This window comes from Megascapheus bottae, chromosome 20, assembly GCF_031878675.1.
Source record: "Megascapheus bottae isolate mThoBot1 chromosome 20, mThoBot2.hap1, whole genome shotgun sequence".
In the NCBI taxonomy this organism is placed as follows: domain Eukaryota; kingdom Metazoa; phylum Chordata; class Mammalia; order Rodentia; family Geomyidae; genus Megascapheus; species Megascapheus bottae.
In genome coordinates this window covers 43,637,598-43,663,252 of record NC_143528.1, presented here as the reverse complement: position 1 = coordinate 43,663,252, position 25,655 = coordinate 43,637,598, and the positions used below count along the sequence as shown (strand labels likewise).

Genomic DNA, 25,655 nt, shown 5'->3' with positions numbered 1-25,655 from the left:
CACTTGTAAGTGGAGGCCTCAGCTTCAGAAATGGCAATTTCTTTAGCTCCTCAGGGTCTGGTGCCAATTAGGGACACTCACAGTGATAGGCTAGCTGTGGCATTATTTTATATTTTACTTATTAGTGTGCAAAATTGATCTGCAAAGTCTTGCTGCAAAGAGCACGAGTTATTTGATTTTCTGAATCCGCATTGTTACCATCCAGATGTGGAGGTGTGTGGGTTGTGGTGCACTGACTGAGGTGGGGCTCTAGGCCTTCCAGTCCTGTGGGTCTCCTAGACGTGCACTGAGCAGCTCTGAGAGCTGTGTTTTTGACGATCACTTGTACATGTGCTTCCTGTTTGAGGGCAGAGTACAGCTGTTCAATGGTATTCTGATTGCTTCAGGTTGACTGGACTCAGACTCTCACCTGAGAAGTGTCCACTTTAATTCATGGAGTGGACAATAACCCGAGTGAGGGCATATGCTGGGTGGAGAGTACTTTAACTTGAGGGTGGACACTGGGTGGAGAGGACTTTAACCTGAATGTGGACACTGGGTGGAGAGGACTCTAACCTGAGTGTGAACACTGGGTGGAGAGGACATTAACCTGAGTGTGAACACTGGGTGGACAGGACTTTAACCTGAGTGTGAACACTGGATGGAGAGGACATTAACCTGAGTGTGAACACTGGGTGGACAGGACTTTAACCTGAATGTGGACACTGGGTGGAGTGGACATTAACCTGAATGTGGACACTGGATGGAGAGGACTTTACCCTGAGTGTGACACTAGATGGAGAGGACTTTAACCTGAGTGTGAACACAGGATGGAGAGCACTTTAACCTGAGTGTGAACACTGGATGGAGAGGACATTAACCTGAGTGTGGACACTGGATGGAGAAGACTTTAACCTGAATGTGGACACTGGATGGAGAGGACATTAACCTGAGTGTGGACACTGGATGGAGAGGACTTTAACCTGAATGTGGACACTGGATGGAAAGGACTTTAACCTGAGTGTGAACACTAGATGGAGAGGACTTTAACCTGAATGTGGACACTGGATGGAGAGGACGTTAACCTGAGTGTGGACACTGGGTGGAGAGGACGTTAACCTGAGTGTGGACACTGGATGGAGAGGACGTTAACCTGAGTGTGGACACTGGATGGAGAAGACTTTAACCTGAGTGTGGACACTGGATGGAGAGGACTTTAACCTGAGTGTGGACACTGGATGGAGAGGACTTTAACCTGAGTGTGGACACTGGATGGAGAGGACATTAACCTGAGGGTGGACACTAGATAGAGAGGACTTTAACCTGAGTGTGGACACTGGATGGAGAGGACTTTAACCTGAGTGTGGACACTGGATGGAGAGGACTTTAACCTGAATGTGGACACTGGATGGAGAAGACTTTAACCTGAGTGTGGACACTGGATGGAGAGGACGTTAACCTGAGTGTGGACACTGGGTGGAGAGGACGTTAACCTGAGTGTGGACACTGGGTGGAGAGGACTTTAACCTGAGTGTGGACACTGGGTGGAGAGGACTTTAACCTGAGTGTGACCACTGGATGGAGAGGACTTTAACCTGAGTGTGGACACTGGATGGAGAGGACTTTAACCTGAGTGTGGACACTGGATGGAGAGGACGTTAACCTGAGTGTGGACACTGGATGGAGAGGACATTAACCTGAGGGTGGACACTGGGTGGAGAGGACTTTAACCTGAGTGTGACCACTGGATGGAGAGGACTTTAACCTGAATGTGGACACTGGATGGAGAGGACTTTAACCTGAATGTGGACACTGGATGGAGAGGACATTAACCTGAGGGTGGACACTGGATGGAGAGGACTTTAACCTGACTGTGGACACTGGGTGGAGAGGACTTTAACCTGAGTGTGACCACTGGATGGAGAGGACTTTAACCTGAATGTGGACACTGGATGGAGAGGACTTTAACCTGAGTGTGGACACTGGATGGAGAGGACATTAACCTGAGGGTGGACACTGGATGGAGAGGACTTTAACCTGAGTGTGAACACTGGATGGAGAGGACTTTAACCTGAGTGTGAACACTGGATGGAGAGGACATTAACCTGAGTGTGAACACTGGATGGAGTGGACATTAACCTGAGGGTGGACACCGGATGGAGAGGACTTTAACCTGAGTGTGACAGTAGATAGAGAGGACTTTAACCTGAGTGTGGACACTGGAGTCAGAGCCCAGTGTGCACCGGGGCTGCCTGAGTATGAGTTTGATTCCAATAGCACAGTTTTCTGCGACTTCAGGGGCCCAGTGCGTGAGTGGCCTGGACATCAATTGAGTGCTTGATTGCATTGCATACAAATATGGATTGGATTCCTGGCATTTGAGGGCTGACGTTTTGAGTTTGGGACAAAGACTGGTTCTCAGGTCCCCACAGTCCATCAGGCTTCAGCCTCTGGCTGGAATTGGCAGCTCTCTGAATTAAATCCTGATTTTCTGAAGTATCTTTTGGCCAGAAAACCTTTGATGGGTGAGCTGGGGCTCATGGAGGAGAGTTGGTGGCATTTGAACTTCCCATCAAGGTAGGCGCCCACACCCTAGGATTTAGAGCTATAAACACGGGGTTCAGCAGTTGGCACACAGGGCTGCGTTCAGAAGCCTCAAGCCTTGCACAGTCGTGCAGGATTTGGGGCTGTCTGTGTTCTGCAAACTGTGGTCTGGCTCACAGGAGGCTGCAGTTGCTGGCCAGCTCCTGCATTAACACTGGCAGTTTATTTTTTTATAAAGGGATTATTTAAAATGCTAAACTTCATGAAGTGGCACTGCTCATCTCGACCCATATTCTTGTCATTTATGATGATGAAACCAAGCACACACCTGTTTCCTTCTCTGGAATGTGTTATATTTATTCCTGGATATAGGAAAACTGAATGGAGGGTTTAAGACTCTCAAATATATACTTGTTGAATCTCTGACTTGTTTCAAAATGGAATAAATGTCTGCATTCTCAAATCTGTTTTTTTAGGTTCAGTTACCAGATGAGGCTTCTTCACATATCAAAAATGGAAATCTATAGTTCTCCCAGCTGCCCCTGTTCAGCTGGTTAATACAGAGTGTCACAGAGGAGAGTTATTGCTTCTAAATGCTGATCTCATGCTACAAACTAATGCTTGTGTCTTGGCCTGTGGCAGTGGTGATTGATTCTGAGATTGCACTGTAGAGCTGAGCTTTCGGGGACTTGTCTTGATTTGTACAATTGCTTCTACTTCCAAACCTCTTCTAAGCTTTGTGCTGTGCTCTGAGAGGCTCTGATTCTGAAGTGGAGCAGCTGACTTTACCTCAGCAGCATTGTGTGAGATCACAATCGATAATGCTTTCTATACAGCTTGCCTTCCTGCACATACGTATTAATATGGTATTTACTTGATACAATCTGTTTGTATATGGTATTTACCTGCTAGCACACATAACAGGGAAGATAAGGCCTACAGCTAAATATGGTTTTAAGATGATGATGACAACACAATTGCCTCAACAACTGTTCTTACTTTCATGAACTTCTGATGCATCTGAGTGTCTGACATCAGGTCTTTCCCCAGGCTCGGATCTCCCACACCCCACTTGCCTGCCAAATTTGCTTAAGCCCTCAGGGACAGGGGTCTGATCACAGTTAGGACACAGCAGTCTAATGTGTCCACTTCAGATAACATTGTTTTCTTTCGGCTCTCTCTGTTATTTACACTAAAAATCACTGAAGGGGAATGTGTAATGTTCTAATGGCCCATTTTTCTACTACTGTAACTGAAGACCGGAGGCAGGTAGACCCTACGTAAGAAGGGGAGGGTGTTTATGTCACGGTTCTGGAGGCTCCAGGTGTAACTCAGCTCTGGTGAGGAGTTCATGTGGAGGGCGGGGCTGTGTGAGAAGAAGTACATTCCCTCATTTTGGACCAATCACCTTTCAGGAAGGCTTGGAGATGGGTGTCTCGGTCCCTCCCGAGGGCAGTACTCCCATCCTGACTATGGGCCCCCAAGGTCACCAAGAGAAACGACCATAGCAAAGGACCTTGAGGACCTTTGCCACATCCTGCATCTGGCTGTAATGCAGCTCTCACAGATTTCCTTAGATGCTTCATGGAGAAGAAAATTGACTTTAGGATGTGGTGGTTTGAGTCCTCAGTGAGTTTGCAACTCTGGGACAGGACAGACAGGTAGCACCAGGCTTTTCTTAGCGTCCTAGACCATGGCATTGGGTGTCTCTCAACACCCTCAGCAGCTGAGGGGCCACCAGAGGCACCAGGCTGGGGGCTCTGTGCCAGACCTCTCCTGAGCTCTCTTCACAGTGGGCCTCATACTGCTGCAGAGGCACAGGTGAGTCCCACAGGACCTCGCCCGGTGAGCCCTGACGTGGGGCCATCTGGGGCCATGGCAGAAGCACCGTCTCTGCTGGTTCATGTCTAAACCTTGGTGTTTGTACTCTGTCCTATACCACCGTAAAACCCACTTCCCAAAGGTCTTATTCACATGTGTGTTCTGAACCGGTGGGTGAGGAGCAGACAGCGGGGCTGCCCGCTGGTCCTTGTTATGAGGCTGGGACTGACTTTGCCAACATAGCTTGTCCTGAAAACTTGACCAGCCAGCTGTGAGTCCTCAGTGAGCTGGTGATGGATGCTACTGGCCGTGATTGTGATTTCTGTTGTTGGTGGTGATGGTGGTGGTGATTTCTGATGGTCTTGTGGGGATTTCTGTTGTTACTGGTGGTGATCGTGGTGATGATTTCTGGTTGTGGTGATTTCTGTTATTGCTGGTAGTGGTTGTGGTTGTGATTTCTGTTGTTGCTGGTGGTGATTATAGTGGTGATTTCTGGTGGTTGTGGTGGTGATTTCTGTTGTTGGTAGTGGTTGTGGTTGTGATTTCTATTGTTGGTGGTTGTGGTTGTGATTTCTGTTGTTGCTGGTGGTGATTATAGTGGTGATTTCTGGTGGTTGTGGTGGTGATTTCTGTTGTTGGTAGTGGTTGTGGTTGTGATTTCTGTTGTTGGTAGTGGTTGTGGTTGTGATTTCTGTTGTTGCTGGTGGTAATGATGGTGGTGATTTCTGTTGCTGATGGTGATTGTGGTTGTGATTTCTGGTGATTATGATGGTAATTTCTGTTGTTGCTGGTGGTGATGGTGGTTGTTATTTCTGGTGATTGTGGTGGTGATTTGTGTTGTTGATGGTGTTGATTGTGGTGGTGATTTCTGTTATTGTGGTGGTGATGGTGGTTGTGATTTCTTTCTCTTTTTTCTTGCCAGTCCTGGGCCTTGAACTCAGGGCCTGAGCAGTGTCCTTGGATTTTCTCAAGGCTAGAGCTCTACCACTTGAGACACAGCACCACTTCCTGCTTTTTTCTATGTATATGGTACCAAGGAATCAAACCTGGGCCTTTATGCATGCTAGGCAAGCACTCAACCACTAGGGCAAACTCCCTGCACTGTGGTTGTGATTTCTGTTGCTGCTGGTGGTGATTGTGGTTGTGGATTCTAAGCGTCTCACCTAGGTATCAACAGGGAAACTCAGGAAATGAATATCATATTTTATAAGGATTGATGTTTCTCTCGTGATAAATCCAGTTTAACTGTTCCTTCTCTGTTTACTCTCCCCTTGCCTGTTCCTCTGACCTCCAAGAGAACTGTTGGAGAACTGCTCTTCTCTGGCCTCAATACACTCAGATTGAAGGCTCTCATTTGTCTGGGGGGAGTTCGATGGCTTTGTGCTGTGATTTCTCCCTATGTGTTATTAATTTCCCTCTCCGGCCTCATGATTTCTCCCCTCCCTGGAAGCTGGTATTTCAGCAGTCTATCCTTTGTTTATCACTTTGAAACTCTTAATGCATATCCTGTGTAGGTAGAACTGCACATTAAACAGTCCCTGTGGCTCCAGCTTTATTTGCTCTGTGAAAAGCAAGCACTACATTGTCTTTCTGAATATAGTTGGCTTCTTGTTCTTCACTGTTTTATGAGAATAAGTTTTCTAATTCTATTCCCTGATAATTTTAACTAACAAACCTCTAATTCCCCCAGTCTGACATTAGTAGTGGAAGACTTGGAGGAACAAGATTTCTAGTAGGTCCGGAGCCCTTGAGGACTCAAAGCCACTTGAGACCATTGTGTCCTTGTGTGATTAGCCCTGAGTGAATGGCCACAATCTCAGATGTGTTCACAAACACCTAAGGGCTTCACTTGGCCCTGGTCTGCTTGTGAGTTGCTTACCTAGGCACTGGCTGTGGTTTGGTACCCTCGTGTAAAAGGCCAGATGCCACTCACGTGCCACCACATTTCTGTTGCTTGGGGTTTCAGGTCCTATTTTCATAGGCCTTATGAGGAAGCTTTCAGGAGCTCTGTTTTCAATAAAGCTCAACATTCTAGGGTATGAGTGCAGTTTTACTCAAGAGGTTCCTGAAGTCCACTCTGGCACTTCAGGTGAATTTATTTTCAGTGGCAGGTGTACTAATTTTACACTCATTTAAATAAGATTTGTTAACATCTGGAGGATGGCTGTTTTTTTAAACTTCAGACTTGTTCTATCTATCACTGCCCATTACTTCAACTCTAAATAGTTATAATTTATTTATAGAAGTCAATTCTCAAAATGGCTATATGCCTTAATTGGTTTTAAAATATGTTTTTGTATTTTTCCCTTTCCTCTTAGATTCTTTTGTTCTTGTTCTTGCATTACTCCTGGCCACTAGTATGAGGTGTTGTGTCTTGCAGTGAGGACAGCTGGAGCTCCAACCCATGCTGGCACGTCCATACATATACCTGTTCTTATGTTGTCTCCTAAGAACTTGTATTCCTGTCATCTTGTTTCTATTCAGAAAGTCTAGAATCTGGAAATCTACAGAGAACCACTTTGTCTTTCAGCCATTATGATGCTCAAAAGAAAGCATCTCTTTGTGATGTGGCTGCACATTCTTGTGGACAAGCTCTTCTACAGTGCATGGCTATACTAGCCAGGTCCTGTGGCAAGTTAAATATGCTAGAGAGGGTGAAGATTTGTCACCAGAGGGAGACAAACCAGAGAGCCCGTTACGGGGATGATGTTTTTCTTTTGAGATATACTGAGGTTTGATTGACTTCTTACTTGTTAGGCAGGTGCTCTACTGTGAGCTATGACTATAACTCCTTTTTGCAGTGATTATTTTGAGGCAGGATTTTGCTTTTTGTCCAGGCTTGTGCTAGAACTTGTCTTCCTATTTTACATTTCCTACCTTCCTTAGAATAACACTCTTGCAAGCTTCTCTGAGCCTAGACTGGCCTGGAGTCTTGATCCTCCTGGTCTCAGCCTCTCAGGTAGCTAGCAGTTATAAGCACGAGTTACTATGCTGGGCTTGGGGTGAATTTTAAGGAGTTACTGGTATATATCAGGAGGTCTGGCCCACTCATCTCTTTGGCCAAAGGTAAGCCACGTGTGACACATCTTCAGCCCATCTGTCAGAGTCATGTGTCACAGGGACATTGTGTCCTCTTGGGGGGAACTGCCTTCTAGTCAAAACACACCTCCACAGCCCAGCAGTGGGGACTCAGAATGCTGATAGCCTGGAGGGACAGGGCCTTGAGGTTTTATGGTTTGCAGCCATAGGTCCTGGTGTTTGAGGTCTCCAGTGATGGACCTCAAACCTGTAAGAATGTAAGTCAGTGAAATGGCTAGCTTAGGAAAATTCCTGCCTCTAAGCGTCCAACAGAGAAGGCATTTCTATAAGCTGATCAGGTACACACATGAGCAGGGGCCAGGGCATCTGACCCCCTTTCTTTACCTTCCCCCTTCCCCACCCCAGCTTGGGTTATCCCTCATCCATCCCACTTTAAGGATTTCACTTTCAGCATTTATGAACCTTTATGAACAATAGCAGCTTTTTGTCTTTTGAGTCACCTTGTTAGACTCCCCTTTTGTGACTTCTGAAGCACCCTAACAGTTCCTGTGTGTCTAAAAACCATTAATGCACCTTTTATTCTTGTTTACTGGATTTCTGGTGATGCTGAACCTCAATATGATTAGCTGAGTCTCAGCTTTCCATTCCAACTAACCAGTGCTACTTCCGTCTGAGGACAGTCATCTTCCATTCAGATCCCATATTGTCAAAGACTTGTCCAGTGCTTTTCCTCTAGCGGAGAGAATTGCAGCACATTTTTTTAACAAAAGAAAGTTTTGCATATATATGCATTTTGAGAACTTGGATGTACACTAATTTAAAGTAGATGTTCCTTCATTTTGATCTGTAGAAAACAATGGCTACTTGAAGTAGACACAAGGTTCAGGCATCCTGAGGCCTCTGGCTCAACTGAATGGAATGGAATGAACTCAGTAAGTCAGACAACTGGCTCCTCTAGCTTAGTAAGGAACGTATACATGGTACCGTTTTGAAGCCAAGTAGGGACTTTAGGAACAGACCAGGAGAGCCCCAGATACCACGCGTTTCCTGAGGCCTCATCTTTAGATCTGGGGAGATGGCTGTGTAGTCCTCTGTGGCTCAGTCAGAACAGCTGTTTCTGAGGACTTGAAGAAAGGATGCGATTGTAGTGTTTCTTCAGGGAAGCAGAAAGGTTACAAGCAAGCTAAGAAGGGTGTCCTGAGTGATTCATTAAAAACATGATTTGACATAAAATTCAAATTCTGGTTCCTTTTTTTCACCTCATTATACATGTGGTTATTTCATGTCTCCAAGACTAGTGCTTTCTTAAAAATGGTTTTTCTCATTCTGTCACCTATTTTCTCTAAAGCAGGTATTTTTAAACCTTGAGTGATTTGTGTTCTTCAGACATATGGGACCACTCTTCACAGCCCCAGAGTCCACCATTCTGCAGACAGGGGTGTGGCTTATGTCTAACCTGACCACCGTCAAACTCCAACTTCCCACTGAGCCTCTAGTCCACAAACTTGCTGTCTCCTGTTCCTCCACCTTAGCCCGTGCTTATGCGAATGGTCTTGGGCCTAGGCTGTGAACTTCTTGCACTCTTTCCCCTCACTTCTATCTATGAGTTCTGTAGAAGCCTCAGTCACAGCAGTGCTTCATAAGAATAATAATGTTATTTTGGACAATGTCACCTTTTTTTTACTTTCCCCTAGTTTTCACCTCCCATACATTCTCACAAGTTACATAAGTCATTTTCCATGGAGTATTTATTGAATAGCACAATTGCATTTGTTCACCATTCTTCCTCCCTTTTTGTGCCCACCGCTTTATCCCCCCTAGAAGAAAAAATATCCAAAACATAAGCATGCACTGCTGCCACGAGCAACAATAACAACAAGAAACCATGTTTGCATTTCTTCATTTAAATGATTAAATGAAGAGTATGATAAATTTCAGAGAAGCATACTTTTGGTGTTTCTCCCAAAGGGTAACCCCTTAAAATGATGGTATCTGAATGCCTGGAGTCCTGTACAGATATGGTGTCTTTATATTTAAGGTCTGGCTTCCACATATGAGCAGAAATATGTACTGCTTGTCTCTTGAGTTTGACTTACCTTACCTCACGTGAGTTGTGCTAAGTCTAGTCTGTCCACTTCCTTGCAAATGACTTAATCTTATTCTTGCTAATGGATGAGTACAATTCATTGCAAATATATACCACATTTCATTAAACTGTTTTTTTGTTGTAGGGCATCTTAGCTGTTTCCATAGCTTGTCTGTTATGAGTAATACAACAATGAACATGGATGTTCATTTTTATGATATCCTGGCTTGTGATGTGCTGAGTAGATGCCCAGGAGTGGCATGGCTGGAAAGAACCTCCAGACTTCTGCCCAGAGTGGTTGTACTAACTTATATTCCCACTCACAGTGCAATAGGGTTCCTTTTTTCCCACATCTCTGCCAGCATTAGTTATTTTTCGAAGGGTTGGCCAATTTAACTGGAGGGAGATAAAATATCAGAGTTTTGATTTGTATTTCTTTTATGGTGAGGGATGATGAGCATTTCCTCAAGTATTTCTTCTGAGAATTCTCTCCTTAGCTCCTTGGGCCATTTAGTAATTGGTTTATTACTTTGGGAGGAGTTAATTTCTTGAGCACCTGGTATAGTTTGGATATTAGTTCTTTGTTGGATGTATTGCTTAAAGATCCTCTCCCATTCTGTTGGCTGTCTTTATAGGTTAGTAACTATGTCCTTTGCTGTGCAGTAACTTTTATTTTGATGTAATCCCATTTGTCAAGTCTTCCTCCTATCTGTTGTGCCTCTAGTACTCTTTGGAAAGTTTCAGCCTTCTTGTCTGTTGCAGTGGTCTGTGGCTAGCCATCACCTGCTTCATGGTGAAATTCCCAGACACATCTGCTGTGTCTAGCGCTATGGATTAGCCAGGCCTGGGCTGCAGACTTCTGTATGCTCAACCAGGCATCATGGAGCATAAGAAATAGACACTGTTGGGGAAAGAGAACTGGCTGTAGGAGAGCATGGGGGGAGAACGGGTTGTAAGCAAGGATGTGGGGGAGAGCTCGCTGTAAGCAAGACTGGGTGACTGGGTTCCCTGTGTGGAATGCAGTGGAGTGTGAGAATGGCTTCACAGAGGCCAGTGGGCCCTTGTAGTCAGCTTCTTGTCATCTGTCCATTCCTGGGAGGGAGCAGGTCTCCCACACAACTGAGACCATCATGTATCCTCCCCTGATTTTTAGAATGGATACAGGTGACCATGTGGCCACATAGGTCACCTTTGAGAAGCTTTGTGGAAGCAAATACTAGAAATACTAGAAAAAGCTTCATGATCCAACACCAGTACCCTTGTGTGACAGCCTTGGTGGCTGTCTTGCCATCCCGGCCATGGACATTTTACCTCCTTTCCTCATGGATACAACAGCAGTTAGACCTCCTGTCAGATCACAGTGGCATTGGATAGCTCTCCCTAGGGGCATCCAGGGGTGTGAGGATACTTCACGAGCTGAGGGAAAGTACAGGGTGGGGTTTCCTGATGTGGGCTGGGACATGCCCCTCTTCTGTCCTTACTGGATTTTGCATGTGTCCTGGCACCCATCAAGTGTGTGACAGCACCAGGTTTTCAAGGAGCGCGTTATGGGGATGTCATTATAATGAAATGAAGACTAGTGGTGTGCTGCCATGGAGAGTCCAGTCAGCCTCCGGCTCAGAACTGGAACACATGGCAGTGGTTGGGCTCCTCCAGGCTGGGTGTGGCACTTCATGCTGACACTGTCTCCAGGACTTCACACAGCCTCTTATGCTTAGAAGGTGCTTACTTAGGGCACAATAAATAAATGAATGAGATCTACCGCTATTTTACAAAGCTAAAGTGTGACATTTACATGACTCAGAAATTATCCACAGAATGTCTTATAGTGATATATCTAATCTTCCAGATCTTAAAGTCAAATGTTCTTTTCAAAGCAATTCAGGAAAGTTATGCAACCTAGTGCAAGAATTTTCACATTTTGGAAAACTAAGCAATAACCTTTATCTGATCTATAAAGCGCTGAATAGCTGCAGATCTCTGAGCTGAGCTGGGCTGTGAATCTTCTTTCTCACTCAGATTTGTGTAAGACACTTCCCTATAATTCACTGCTTGCAGGGTATCTTAACTAGAGGCTCTGGTTCTTACTTTGTTCTCATTTTCTCAAATTGTTATGGTTTGGAAGCAAAGTTGTGATTTGAATAGTTCAGAGCTTGGATAGAAGTGAGTGAAGCAGGTGGCATCCTGCCTCACCTTGCCTCTTCATGAGCAGCATATGTGTTGTCCTCTCCACTTCCAGCAACTATGTGATGGAACAGGGAAGAACTTCCTCTGCCTCTGCCACCGCCCCTCCCACCCCCTCCCCAGTCTGATTGAGTCAATTCAGTAGGTGAGTTCTCTCACAGCCAGATGCACCGCATCATGTGTCACCTGGGGAGTCCTCCTTGTCTTGTGTCCCTTCTTGAGGTCATGGTTGCCCAGCCTTCCGTGATGGTTGCCCTCGTACACATTTGAAAGAGTCCTTGACAGAGATGTTGATGAGGCACTCAGGGAGGCCTGGGTGTAGCATGCTGGGAACTGTGTTGACCCAGACTCTCCCTTCCCTGGGCTGGGGAGGCCCCTGTGTGCCTCAGCCTTTGCTACCCCTTCTGTCTGTGGACCCCCCACCCCCCATGTCATTCACAGGGGCTCCTGGTGCTGGGTGTTTTGTTGCACAGCATTTCTGCTTAGCAGTTGGCCCAGGAGTGGTTGCTCCAGAGGGTGTGTGTGCTGGGTTTTGCAGGAACTGCTGCTTAGGGTTAACATATTTCTTGCAGGTGCATGGTCTGTGGCCCTGTCTCCTGGGTTTCAGTAGTCTGCGCTCAGATTGGGTGTCTAAGCAGTATGTGCTTTGTTTCTTACATTGATTAAGCCCTGCTTCATTTCTGTGTGCAGAATGGCTTTCTGATCATTGTCCAAGCCCTCACCTCCTCCACTGGACTACTTTGTTCCCTCGTCTCTGCTGGTGGAGAGATCTGTCATGGCTCTCAACTTCGAGAAGTGCTGCTGGGTTTGTCCTGCAGACTGAGTAAAGGCCTTGCTCCTGTGAGCACCCAGGGGGCCTGGGGTGAGAGAGAAAGATGGCACAAGTATCTAATGTAAGGGCCTTGGCTTCCTTGAAGACAGTAGGAGGGTCCTTAAGAAATAGGAAGTGAAGCTTCCATGTGGTTCAGCAGGTCCACCTCTGCGGGGTTCATGCTTTCGACAGTGCTGCTTGTCCCACAGTGGGACAACTGTGAGCACCAGGAGAGGATGAGCAAGATGGCGTTAGGCCTGCGGCAGGGTGGCCTCTGGTGGCATGGCCTGGGGGACGGGCTGTTCTGATGATGCACTGTGGTGGACCACAGGACAGCCCCAGAAGACAGATATTGTGGATTCTACCTCTCCGTGACTTGCAGAGACAGAAATTGCACTGGTAGGTGGTATCAGGGCATCAGAGACAGAGAACTGGGAAGCCACCCTAAACCTAGGTGGACAGATGGGAAATAAATGTTTTCTAGACAAGGCATTCTTTTCCTGGTGCCCAGGGTGCCTCACACCGAGGCCTCTCGTACAGGCCCTAGGCATGGCTCTGTCAGAGACTGAGGTCAAGACAGCCACAGAGGTACTTGCAGAACTGCAGGTGCGGGGCTTGGATGTTTTTTCAGTTTCCTCGTGCTGCAAAACTGCAATGTCACTGAGATCTCTATGTACCATTGGCCAGTATTATATGGAAAATCTCCTGCATTGATTTCTGTGTGTTATTTTAGCTATCATATACAGATAACAGTTACCAGAGGTCTGAGCATGGTTTTATAAATTCTCTTTTCACCACAGGAAAATCTGGGGCCAAAAATGTTCTCTTGCCTTGTACAATGCCCCCAATTGCTCTGGCCTTGTACAATATCCCAAGGCTCTGTGCCCTTCGGAGGAAGAAGCAGGACCTGTGTAGAGCTTTGCAGAGCTGTGGGGACCTGTTGGGGACCTCTGATGACCTGTGGGGCCTGGTGCTGCACAGCACACAGTCTCAGGACTGCAGGGCCCCCATCTTTTGCAATGAGGATGAAGATGATAGGATTTTTTCTGGGATGAGATTTGCAACGCTCCCTCAGGCATTCCATTTCTCATGATTCTCTCAACAGGAAAGAGACAAACATCCAGGATCAAGTGTGAGACCTCCCTGTGCCTCGTAACCACACTGGGGTGATGGATCCAGTGTGCACACACTTGTGATTTATCTTACACATGCTCGCGCACTTTCTTAGGTGGCAAATAAATTTACTTAGACTTAATTGAATAGATGGAGCAAATAGCATCTTTGGCTGCAGCACACAATAGGAGGTGCATGGCAAAGGTAAGACAGAGGGAAGGCTGTGGCCAGGCCAGTGCACCCCGGTGAAGATGCAGAGCTGGCTGGGGGTGGGGAGTGGCAGGGCAGTAAGCAAGGTGGTGTCTGAACTGAGCTGTCTGTGAGGATGCTCAAAGAAAAGCTTTCCAGGAGAAGTGTGGTACATACAAAGGCCTGGAGGCCCCATGACTGACTCCTGAAAACAGTGACAGGTGGTTTCGGGTGGACCCCCCATCCTGACTTCCTTTATGGACAGTTCATGCAGGGAGTCATTTTCCCTTTGACTTCCCAAGTATCACTTCTTGGGTGTTCTGTGTGTGGCTGTGTTTGGAACCCTCCTCAGCACATCGCTGCGTGGTGTGCAACAGGTTTCTGAAATCAAAGTATTCTGAATCTTATTTGTAAATGCCTCATTTTTTCTGCAGCATTTCTTTTCATCTGGTTTTGGGTTTGTTTGGTATCTTGTGAAGTGGTACTTTCTTTAAGTAGCCTATGATCCTCAGATATTATCTCTAAGTACAGTAGACTTTGGGTATCTGTGAGTATTGGTTCACTGGAGAATGCCACTGGGAAAAGCTTACAAATGCTTAGGATGCAGAGGTCAGCATTATGGGAAAGTCAAACACCACAGAACAGCAGTTTCTACTGAAAACATGCGACCTTTCAGCAAATCTCAAATTCTCTCTCATGCCTTAATCTAAGCAACTTCTTACTTTGCTTTTAGACCCGGTTTGCATTTTAGGAGACAAAATTAGGGGCAAGAAAGATCACAGAACCACATAATTTTAGCAGGATTGATGACGTGTGCATGAGAGTTTTTTAAAAGTTGTTGAAATTTCTTTTGATTTTCCCTTAGTTTCTTTTTCTTAACTGAGCTTGGTCAAAACCACAAATATTAAATCCACAAAAAAGGTGAACTTCCTGCTGGAAGCATGGCATGTGTATGAAAGTCTTTTGTGGGCAAGAAGCTCTGTCATTGCTGGCAGAAAGAAATTACACATCAGAGAGATAGCTGGAGTGCAGAGAACAGTGTTTCAGAGCTGGAGTTTGGCCATCATGTGTCATAGAAGTTTTGGTCATTAACTGTTGCCAGCTGGTTATTAGCTACCAAGGGTTGTTACAGGGAAATATGTATGAACAGCTCCATATATTTTAAAAATTAACTGTGTTTTACCATTGTCTTAGCATATATTAGTTTTACAAGGGGGCTTCTTTGCAGCATTGATATACAGGGTTGCATTATGCCTTCATGATGCATCCAGGCAGGCCACCATCCCTCTTCACCCTCCCTCCTCTCCTTCAGCAGGTTGTTTTGGGAAAATTCAGCTGAGGTCCAGAGAACTAGTGGCTCATTGAAGATAGTTAGAAATGACTCACCAGTATTTCCTGGCTTAACTCCTTGACTGTTAAGTTTACCACATTGCACTTTGAATTGTGTACCCCCAAAGTTATGCCAGGCCCCACCTCCACTCCCCAGATTTGGAGGTAGGATTTGGAGGTAGGATCCCAGCAGGCTCTCTTGCCAAGGCGAGGCAAGGCCACAGGCGCCTCCAGTCCGGTAGGCCAGTCCTGAGAGAGGATGTGGGCTACATGGGTATAAAGTAGACCCTGGGGAGTAGAAAAGACAGTGTGGACAGTGGGGATTGCAGAGGTGTAGCCACAAGCTGAGGGGCCGCCAGGAGCAGGAGACCATCTCTGGAGCCTTCGGTGGCCCTGCCCACACCACATGTTTGAACTGCAGGTCTCCAGATGTTCTGTGTCTGGGCCACCTTTAAGTGGCAGTGAGGTGGAGGAGAGCCAGGTTCCTGCAGGTGTAGAGCTTAGTCCCTGGCACTGGAGAAGAGGGCATGGTGAGAGAGTGCAGATTAGCAGCCAGAGCCCTACCCCCGCCCTGGCTCTGGTGCTTCCATTAGAAAAGTAAGGCTAAGCTTGAGGTTTGCACCATCCAGTGCTGGCTGCAGCGGCTGGGGTGACCGGGCCCCTGTAGCCTAAGCTTAGTTGATTTTCTTTCTCTTTTCTCTTTCTTTCTTTCTTTCTTTCTTTCTTTCTTTCTTTCTTTCTTTCTTTCTTCCTCTCTCTCTCTCTCTCTCTCTCTCTCTCTCTCTCTCTCTCTCTCTCTTTCTTTCTTTCTTTCTTTCCTGTCGGTTGTGAAGCTTGAACTCTGGCCCTGTGCGCTGTCCCTGAGCTCTTCAGTTCAAGGCTATCACTCCACTACGTTGAGCCACCACACCACGTCCTTTAGTTGATTTTCTTAATGCATGGATAACAAGGACCAGCTGGTGACTGTCACAGTGCAGGACAGAAGCTAGCCTGCAGTACTGAATTCCAGGCTCTCTGATCCCACTGCTGATTGGAGAAGGCAAACCCTACATAGATTGATGTCTGCAGAGGAGGTGGGATTACAGTGGAGGGAGACTTTGATGTCTCTGTTTTGGAGACAAAGCCTCAGTTGGAATCATCTGGGCTTGTGTCACACAGGGGTCCATAGACATGGCCTCGAGTGTGATGCTGATGGGGATGCAGGAAACCTTTGAGTGCTCACTCTGTCACCGGCTGCTCCTGGTGAGCAGAGCGCAGTGTCTCCAATTATCCTCAGCAGTTAAACGTTTTCATAGAATAGGTAGGTTGAGTGGAACTGAACTTTTAAAAGTGCCTTTGGGCAGAAAGGGTAATTTCATTCTCCTTTGTGGCCTTCTGTAAATCCTTCAGAGAGGAAAAATAAACCCATTACGGAGCTGCCTGGCGATTCCCTTCAGCCAGAGCCTCTGCGAGCAGTGATGTGTGCTTAGCATTTGCAGAGGCTGCGGCTTCACTCAAGATTTAGCACAGGTGTCTTGCCAGGTCCAGGACTGGGAGGAAATTGTCAAGATTAGATATGAGCACCATTTTTGAACGCCAGTTGTCTGTCTTTAGGAAAGGCAAGGCAAATTCTACCACGGGATGTTTATGATTTCTTTTGGCTCTTTCTATTTTTCTGTTGGAGGTCAAATAAAATGCTACTTTTGGTGTGTGAAAAAAAGATCTGTTGTCCTTGTAGGAGGAAATGTGGTTCTGACGGGCCTGTCAAAGAACCTTGGATTGCACAGGTAGATTGTCTCCTTGCCAGTAGCTGGGGAAGCTCCGGGGGAGGTAGAAGTTAGAATAGAGGTCACCAGGGTCAGATGTCCATGGCCCAGGCACTGAGCCCAGTGAGCTGGCCCTGGGGGCAGGGGTGGCTGGTCCTCAGGATCAGCTCTGGGCTGATCTCCCCCCTGACACGGCCTGGCTTTTCTTTTGTTAATGCTGGAATTAGTCTATTCAGTGGTAAATGTTCCATTTTTGTTTACTTTTACATAATTGTTACATGCTAATAATATTTCTTGATTTGTATTTTTTCCTATGATGTCTTGTCCCTCCCTCCTTCCTCTCTTCCTCCCTCCCTCTCGTCCTTCCATTCAGGGCCTAACACTTTCACTCAGCTTTTGTGCTCATATCTAGAAGTCTACCACTTGAACCCCATTTCTAGACTGGGACAGTTGGAGATGGAGTTTTTCAGACTTTTCTTCCAGGACTGGAAGAATTGCAATCCCTCAGGCCTCAACCTTCTGAATAGCTAGGATTACAGGCGAGAGCTGGAAGCCGGTGGCCCTCGCCTGTGGACACCAGCCCCGCTGCAGCACTCTGTTACACCCTTTTCCAAAGCCATGTGTGCCCTTCTATGTGACTTTCACCTGGAGGAAATGTGGCCCGGGTTTTGGTGGAGTCACACAGTAACAGCCCCGTACTTCAGGCCTGTGTCCTTGAGAGGGACTTGTGAGTGGTCTGGTGTTGGATTGGAGCTGAGGACTGGTGCCAGGGGATGCTGGAAAGGACACAGAATTCCATTGTGGCCACATTCTGTGGTCCTTCTTTAGGAAAACCTCATCCCAGCATCTGTGCCCCTGTTGCCAGGGGATGGATCAGGAACTAGTTACAGTGGTTCTGAATTGTCCTGTCATCCTGAGGATGGAGGCTCATGGATCAGTTGCAAGGGTTCTGAGTTGACTGCCAGCACTTTTCTCTCCGGATGTTAATAGCAGTGGTAACCCAAAAGGTTTTGTGGGTTTGGTAGGAGAGTTTTGTGGAAATGAGGTTTCGTTCTCCAAACAGGCCAAGGATATGCACTATTTTGGATGGACTAGATATTTTGTGTTACCTAAGAAATGCCTGCAGACTGGGAAGAAACTGCAATCCACTGGTTCATGGCTGTAGTCCACCGTGTAGAAGTCACTGCTCCTCCGATAGTGTGGAGACTGGAGCCAACCCACTGTATGCTGAAGTCCGTCTTCGTCTGGCAGTGGGGCAGAAGAGATACAGGAGTGTCCTGGTTGGTGAAGAACACCCCTGCTGTTTGCTGATGATAGCATCCTCCTCTTAGCACTTTATGAGCCGTGGTCTCCCTATGTTCAGTCAAGTAGTCAGCTGAGTATGAGTGAGGAAGGAGGCTTCAAAGCCATAATGACATAGTTTTTCATGATATAGGTCAGATACTGATCTGCTTATTGCTTTATTTTATTTTGTGCTCCCGTTAGATTCAGGGTCAAAGGTTGACAGTCTGTCCTGCTTGTGATTAATTGTAATTACGAGAGGTTATTTTTCCCTCAATGAAGAATAGTTGGAGGGAGATGGAGAAGTGAGGAGAATGTGTTTTCATTTGTGGTGGCTGCGAGGCCTTGCATTACCCCGGCTGCCCTGCAAATGCATCCAGGCAAGATGTAAGATGGATGGTTTGGGGACACACAGCCCTGGTGAGTGGGCCTGACTTTGAGGCTGAGAGCTGTGTTGGTGGCATTGGGTGCGTGTGGGTATGTGTGAGGAAGGGTTCCTGCTTCTCTGTGTGAGCTCAGGAGTTAGAGGCATAAAGTTCTTCCTAAGAGCCCCCAGCTGGAGATTTTCTCCCAGCCTGAGCTTCTTAGTTGCTTTACATTGAGGAGTTTTCTTGAAAATCTCTCTGCTATAATTTTTACTTTTTCCTCACTAATCAAGCAAGTTGCTTCCTTCCATTTCTACTCCAGAGTGCTGACTGAAAAGCACAGTCTTCCCCAGGTCTTCTTGTACTTCATCCCTGATGTGCGCCCTGAACACACGTGGCACGATGTCCCTCCCTGCTCAGGCTCTGCTCACTCCTGTTATTTCAAAGGCCATCATGAAAATCACTGGGCCCACGGACCTGCCTGCAGCAGCCCAGTGCTGCTCTCTGGCTCTCCCGAGGCCCTGGGGAGTTCGTGCCACAGGGCAGCCCCTTCTCAGGAGCTGCACACACTGACACACTCACCTGATGAACCTTTTTGATGAAAATGTGTGTCCTCAGAATCGTCCGTACTGTTTAATCTGCTAGACCATCCTGGGTGAGATGACTTTGTGCAGCACTGAGCGACCTTATTAGAAAAACCTTTGCATCGGTTAATGAGATGCCTTCCTCTGCATAATAACCAAGCGCGTTTTATTTATCTGTTTTGAAACAGGTTCTGCCTGGCATTCTGCAGAAGCATTGCTGTATCCTACCAGACAGGAACACAGGTAAAGTACCTGCTTTCTTTGGTTTGAAATGACAAGTTGTGTTTCAGTGCAGAGTTTAGACATGTGATGCCTGAGTTAGATGTTTTATACTTTGTGCTTTTTTTTGTTCTAGTGCACACTTCACTTCAGAGCTGTTTCATTTATGCTGTATATTGCTTGTTGGCAAACAGTACCACTGTTGACTACTGTGGGGTGTGTTTGGTCCCCATTGATGACTCAGCCTTTCCTGTACATCAGGAGAGGTGCCGTCTGCACCTTACACTCCCCGTGTGTCGGTGGGAGTTTGGCCCTCATGCAGTTCCCTAGGGTGAGCAGCTGGGTGGCTGGCTGCAGGTTGGGGTTAGGTACTCTGTGGTTTCCATTAGGAAGTGGGATGGAGAAAAGGAAGATCTTAAAAACTCTCTGGTAGTGGTTGTGTTAATGTTGAGGATAACAGAGAAAGGCATGGTGCATCGTGTTACCAGTCCGCATTCCAGTTACTCCCTGCGAGGGGCTGCTAATGTGTTTTCACCAAAGGCAGAAATCTCTGAGGAGGACATAGAAGATGTGGTATACCTCCTATAAAGGGCCTGTTACATTTTCCTTGGTCCTGTAGTTAGTTGGGTCCTGTCAGATTCGAATGTGTATTATAGGATATTTCTGTGGGTTTGAAACAGAGGTTTGTTGGCATTTCTTCATTTGCTTTCTAGCTAAACAAATTGATGTTGACAGGCTTTTGTGATTATCATGTGTTGAGATTTACTCATAATGCAGCCTCATGATCCACCAGCTGGGCAGGGTGACCACTGAGGGTCACTGAAGGAATGCTTTGTGTTATGCATTTCAGTGTGAAGCATGAGCAGCATAAACGATGTATAGTGTATGACATGTCAAGAGTATGCTGCTGATGTATTCTTTGCAGAAAGTTCATGTCATAGTTTATGTTTCATTTTTACCTACTGAGCCCATCTCAACTGCAAAGCCAAGCTAATTTGCTGCAAATGAAAAAGCACATTTATAACATGGTTGATTTTTTTGAACTCCTGTTTATTTTCTCAAAGTCTTGGTTAGTAGTGCACACACACAAACTCATCATGTTTGCAGAAGCAAAGGTTATACTGCCAAAAGTCCTGATGCTAACTGTGAGTCTGGTGCAGTTAAAGAAGGAACTACTGTCCAGACTCACCAACCTAGTCCACATCAGTCACCCTGCAGACTCTGAGAAGTGTATGGGGCAATGGTAAGCCGTGTTAAAAGCCAGGCACTACCCCTGAGGGTCCCAGGGGTTGGTAAGCACAAGCCTCATTGTCTTGCGATAGTTTGTTACATGCAAAGCTTCAAGCGAGTTTGGAAGGAGGCTTGGGTGGCTCTAGATGTAGCTCTTGGTAGTCTACTTGAAGTCTCGGTATGCGTCAGGTGGCTCTGGTTATGGCTCTTAGTAGTATACTTGAATTCTCAGTATGGATTTGCTATAGCATGATGTCATACAATGCTTTTCACAAGTTTTTGTTTTTTTGTTTTTTTTTTTGACCAGTGCTGGGCCTTGAACTCAGGGCCCAAGCACTGACCTTGGGCGTTTCCGTCAAGGCTAGAGCTCTACCCCTTGAACCACTTGCGGCTTTTTTCTATGTATGTGGCACTGAGGAACTGAACCCAGGTCTTCTTGCATGCTAGGCAAGCACTCTACCACCCGGCCAAACTCCCAGCCTTCCTTTCTACAAGCTTTGATTAAAGAGATCAGATTTGGGATCAGGGCTAGGTGCCGTTCAGAGAATGAAAACTGTTCTGCAGTTGGCTGTTGGTGATGGTTTAACAATAACCTAATGCATTGAATTGTGCATTTAAAAATAGTATGTGGGTTGCATGCTATATGATTTTTAAACTATAATTAAAAGAGATCTTCACAATGAATACCTACTTGTATTTTTTGTTTTATGTTTTCCTTATAAGTGCTGTATCTGCCATTAATTTATATGAGGTACTTGTCTAGATTAAACATGGCTGGTTTTGAAAGATAAATGCATCACCATTTTCTCTTGCTGATTTGATTGCTTATGATAAATTTGTCAGTGAGGTGAAGAGATAGAGTGGATTCATGGATTATTTCTTCATACTACCTGGTTTGGGAGTTTGCTCAGAACTGAGGTGTCAGGAGTATGCGTGTTTCTTCAGTGGAAGAGACACTTGGTCTTAGGGCTGCTCCAGTCAGAAAGCAGAATTCTGATAGTTGATGTGGCTTGTGAAGAAGACATTGGGCTGGGAGTTGGCCTGACAGATGTGATGTCCTGGCTTCTGTTCAGGTTTTATTTCTAATCATCCTTCCCGTTTCTCATTTTGGCCCTAATTGTGTGACCCTTACAAAGGTGTGTGCCTGGACTAGAGCTGTATGCATATGACCTATGAAAATGGATCTAGGCAGACTGGTTCCTGGACAGGTTGCTTCTGGCAGGATCTTACCTGCTGCCTTTGATTAGAATGAACTTCTAAGTAGAAGCCACTGTTTTCTTCCCTCCTTGATGCTCTTTCTGGTGATGGACATGGAACTGGTCTCCTGGACATGCATGCTGTCTGTCCAGGTGATGAGCTCCTTACTCCTGGAGGCAGGTGACTGTGTCTTTGGTGGATTCAGGTCCATGGCATGTCTAGGCTCCTGAAGGTTTATGAACCTCACAGATACCATTTCAGCCAGTCTTTACATTTTCATAGATTGTTTTCCCCTTTAGACATAGGAGTCCCTTTTACTTGATGTTAACGCTTTACACCCACAATGTTGTTGGTTGATCGCTTGGCACGAACCAGAGCATATAACATAAGTGATCAATCTTCTGAGCTTCCTGTTTGATAACATGTCTGGAGATCTTCATCACATTGTATGTCATTTGCATTTGAAGAATGTCAGGGGAGGCATCCATGGCAGCTGTCCATGAAGAACAGGGAATGGGTACGTATTTCCCTGCTAGTGAGATTTGAGCCATGAAAACATTGGCCGCTGTTAGCTTTTAAGAGTCTGGATTTCCAATCTTGATCATCAGCAGTTGGCTTTAAAATTTCCACATCATCTGGAGGAGCAAAGCTGGGCTCTGCAGAGAGCTCATTTATGTGGGTTGCACAACTGGCAAGACTTTGGCTTTGAGCTTAGAGGCCTCCGCAGCATTTATCCCACACTGGGCATGAGATGGCCTGTGGCTCTTCCAGGAGTAATGAGGGAGAAGCTGGCCTTGCCATGAGGCAGGTTAGGGGCCGCACCTGTGCAAGTTGCTGGCAGCAACGAGCAAGCCACACGGAACTGGGCAGGATGGGAAGCCACATTGTATTTCCAGTCTGCTGTGAGTACAAGGCGGCTGTGGAATTCATCGTTCGTAAAAGTTAATGGGGAGATTTTGAACAGCTTCCATGAGTTCTTAGATCTGATTCTTGCTTGCTTGATGATGTGTGCAAGAATTACGGAAAACATAAGTACCACTATCTGAGCTTGTGTCTCTGCCCTGTGGTGCAACCAGTTTTCAGTCCAGCAAGGTGGAGAACTGGGTCTGAGTCTTGAGCTTTGCCATTTTCACTGGCGTCAAGTTGTATATCAGTGGAATGAAATCTTGTATGAAAATCTAATGTGTTTGGCAGGGTGCTTAAATTTACAGTGTCCATGTAGATCGAACAGATGCTTTTGCTGTTTATGTATAGATATTGAGTGTACACATTGCTCTGGGGTTTCCGTGGCCTGCAGGATGATAGTCCTAATTGCACGTCATGAAATTGTCCAATAAGCAGGAGGGCCGTTGAAGTAGAAGAAGCTACTAGGAAGTTTACCTCTGTTGTTTTGACAGCAGGAAAATTGAAGCAGTCCTAAAATCCTTTGCATAACTTGTGAGCCAAAGGTTTTCAGAAGCTGCCAAGTAAGGAAAAGCCAGCGAGCCAGCTTGCTGCCTGTACATGTGGCCTGGGCACCCTGGCTTCAAGTGGCCGACACCACACAGGCACAAGTGATTCAAGGCAGAGTGCAGAGCTGTTCCCGGCATTGCGTTTGAAGTCTGATTTGATGGTGAGCGTTGTGTACTGAATTTCTGCAGTGATTTCCTTAGAACATGCTCACACTAATGCTGGCTACTCCTGCTGGAGGCAGCAGGTGGGGGTGGAGATGCCCTGTGGGATGTGTCACCTCAGACAGCTGCCACATCCACACAGCTTCCTGCTGCCTCCTGTGAGGACAGAGGGATGTTGGTGCACCTCAGCGTAGCTTCTCACTCCCTACCTGTGAGGACACAGAGACATCAGTCAGTGCATCTCGACATGGCTTCACTCCTGTGAGGACACAGAGACATTGGTGCATCTCAACATGGCTTCCCTCCTGTGAGGACACAGTGACATTGGTGCATCTCAACATGGCTTCCCTCCTGAGAGGACACAGTGACATCGGTCAGTGCATCTCGACATGGCTTCCCTCCTGTGAGGACACAGTGACATCAGTCAGTGCATCTCGACATGGCTTCCCTCCTGTGAGGACACAGTGACATTGGTCAGTGCATCTCGACATGGCTTCCCTCCCTGTGAGGACACAGTGACATTGGTGCATCTCGACATGGCTTCCCTCCTGAGAGGACACAGTGACATCGGTCAGTGCATCTCGACATGGCTTCCCTCCTGTGAGGACACAGTGACATTGGTGCATCTCAACATGGCTTCCCTCCTGTGAGGACACAGAGACATCGGTCAGTGCATCTCAACATGGCTTCCCTCCTGACAGGACACAGAGACATCGGTCAGTGTATCTCAACATGGCTTCCCTCCTGTGAGGACACAGTGACATTGGTGCATCTCAACATGGCTTCCCTCCTGTGAGGACACAGAGACATTGGTCAGTGCATCTCGACATGGCTTCCCTCCTGTGAGGACACAGTGACATTGGTCAGTGCATCTCAACATGGCTTCCCTCCTGTGAGGACACAGAGACATTGGTCAGTGCATCTCGACATGGCTTCCCTCCTGTGAGGACACAGTGACATTGATGCATCTCGACATGGCTTCCCTCCTGTGAGGACACAGTGACATTGGTGCATCTCAACATGGCTTCCCTCCTGAGAGGACACAGTGACATTGGTCAGTGCATCTCAACATGGCTTCCCTCCTGTGAGGACACAGAGACATTGGTCAGTGCATCTCGACATGGCTTCCCTCCTGTGAGGACACAGTGACATTGGTCAGTGCATCTCAACATGGCTTCCCTCCTGTGAGGACACAGAGACATTGGTCAGTGCATCTCGACATGGCTTCCCTCCTGTGAGGACACAGTGACATTGATGCATCTCGACATGGCTTCCCTCCTGTGAGGACACAGTGACATTGGTGCATCTCAACATGGCTTCCCTCCTGTGAGGACACAGTGACATTGGTCAGTGCATCTCAACATGGCTTCCCTCCTGTGAGGACACAGAGACATTGGTCAGTGCATCTCGACATGGCTTCCCTCCTGTGAGGACACAGTGACATTGATGCATCTCGACATGGCTTCCCTCCTGTGAGGACACAGTGACATTGGTGCATCTCAACATGGCTTCCCTCCTGTGAGGACACAGTGACATTGATGCATCTCGACATGGCTTCCCTACCTGTGAGGACACAGTGACATTGGTGCATCTCGACATGGCTTCCCTCCTGTGAGGACACAGAGACATCGGTCAGTGCATCTCGACATGGCTTCCCTCCTGTGAGGACACAGTGACATTGGTGCATCTCAACATGGCTTCCCTCCTGTGAGGACACAGTGACATTGATGCATCTCGACATGGCTTCCCTCCTAAGAGGACACAGTGACATCGGTCAGTGCATCTCGACATGGCTTCCCTCCTGTGAGGACACAGTGACATTGGTGCATCTCAACATGGCTTCCCTCCTGTGAGGACACAGTGACATTGGTGCATCTCAACATGGCTTCCCTCCTGTGAGGACACAGTGACATTGGTGCATCTTAACATGGCTTCCCTCCTGTGAGGACACAGTGACATCGGTCAGTGCATCTCAACATGGCTTCCCTCTTGTGAGGACACAGTGACATTGGTCAGTGCATCTCGACATGGCTTCCCTACCTGTGAGGACACAGTGACATTGGTGCATCTTGACATGGCTTCCCTCCTGTGAGGACACAGAGACATTGGTGCATCTCGACATGGCTTCCCTCCTGTGAGGACACAGTGACATTGGTGCATCTCAACATGGCTTCCCTCCTGTGAGGACACAGAGACATTGGTGCATCTCAACATGGCTTCCCTCCTGAGAGGACACAGTAACATTGGTGCATCTCGACATGGCTTCCCTCCTGTGAGGACACAGAGACATTGGTCAGTGCATCTCGACATGGCTTCCCTCCTGTGA

At 46.9% G+C, this 25,655-nt stretch overlaps 1 protein-coding gene across 1 annotated transcript in view; it reads left to right on the top strand.

Moving 5' to 3' along the window:
- Dlgap2 (DLG associated protein 2) overlaps positions 1-25,655 on the top strand; it is a 496,365-nt gene that overhangs the window by 88,377 nt on the left and 382,333 nt on the right. Inside the window, exon 3 of the mRNA XM_090353712.1 lies at positions 19,259-19,313. Coding sequence (XP_090209838.1) covers positions 19,259-19,313 — 55 coding nt within the window. The remainder of the gene's footprint in view (positions 1-19,258; positions 19,314-25,655) is intronic.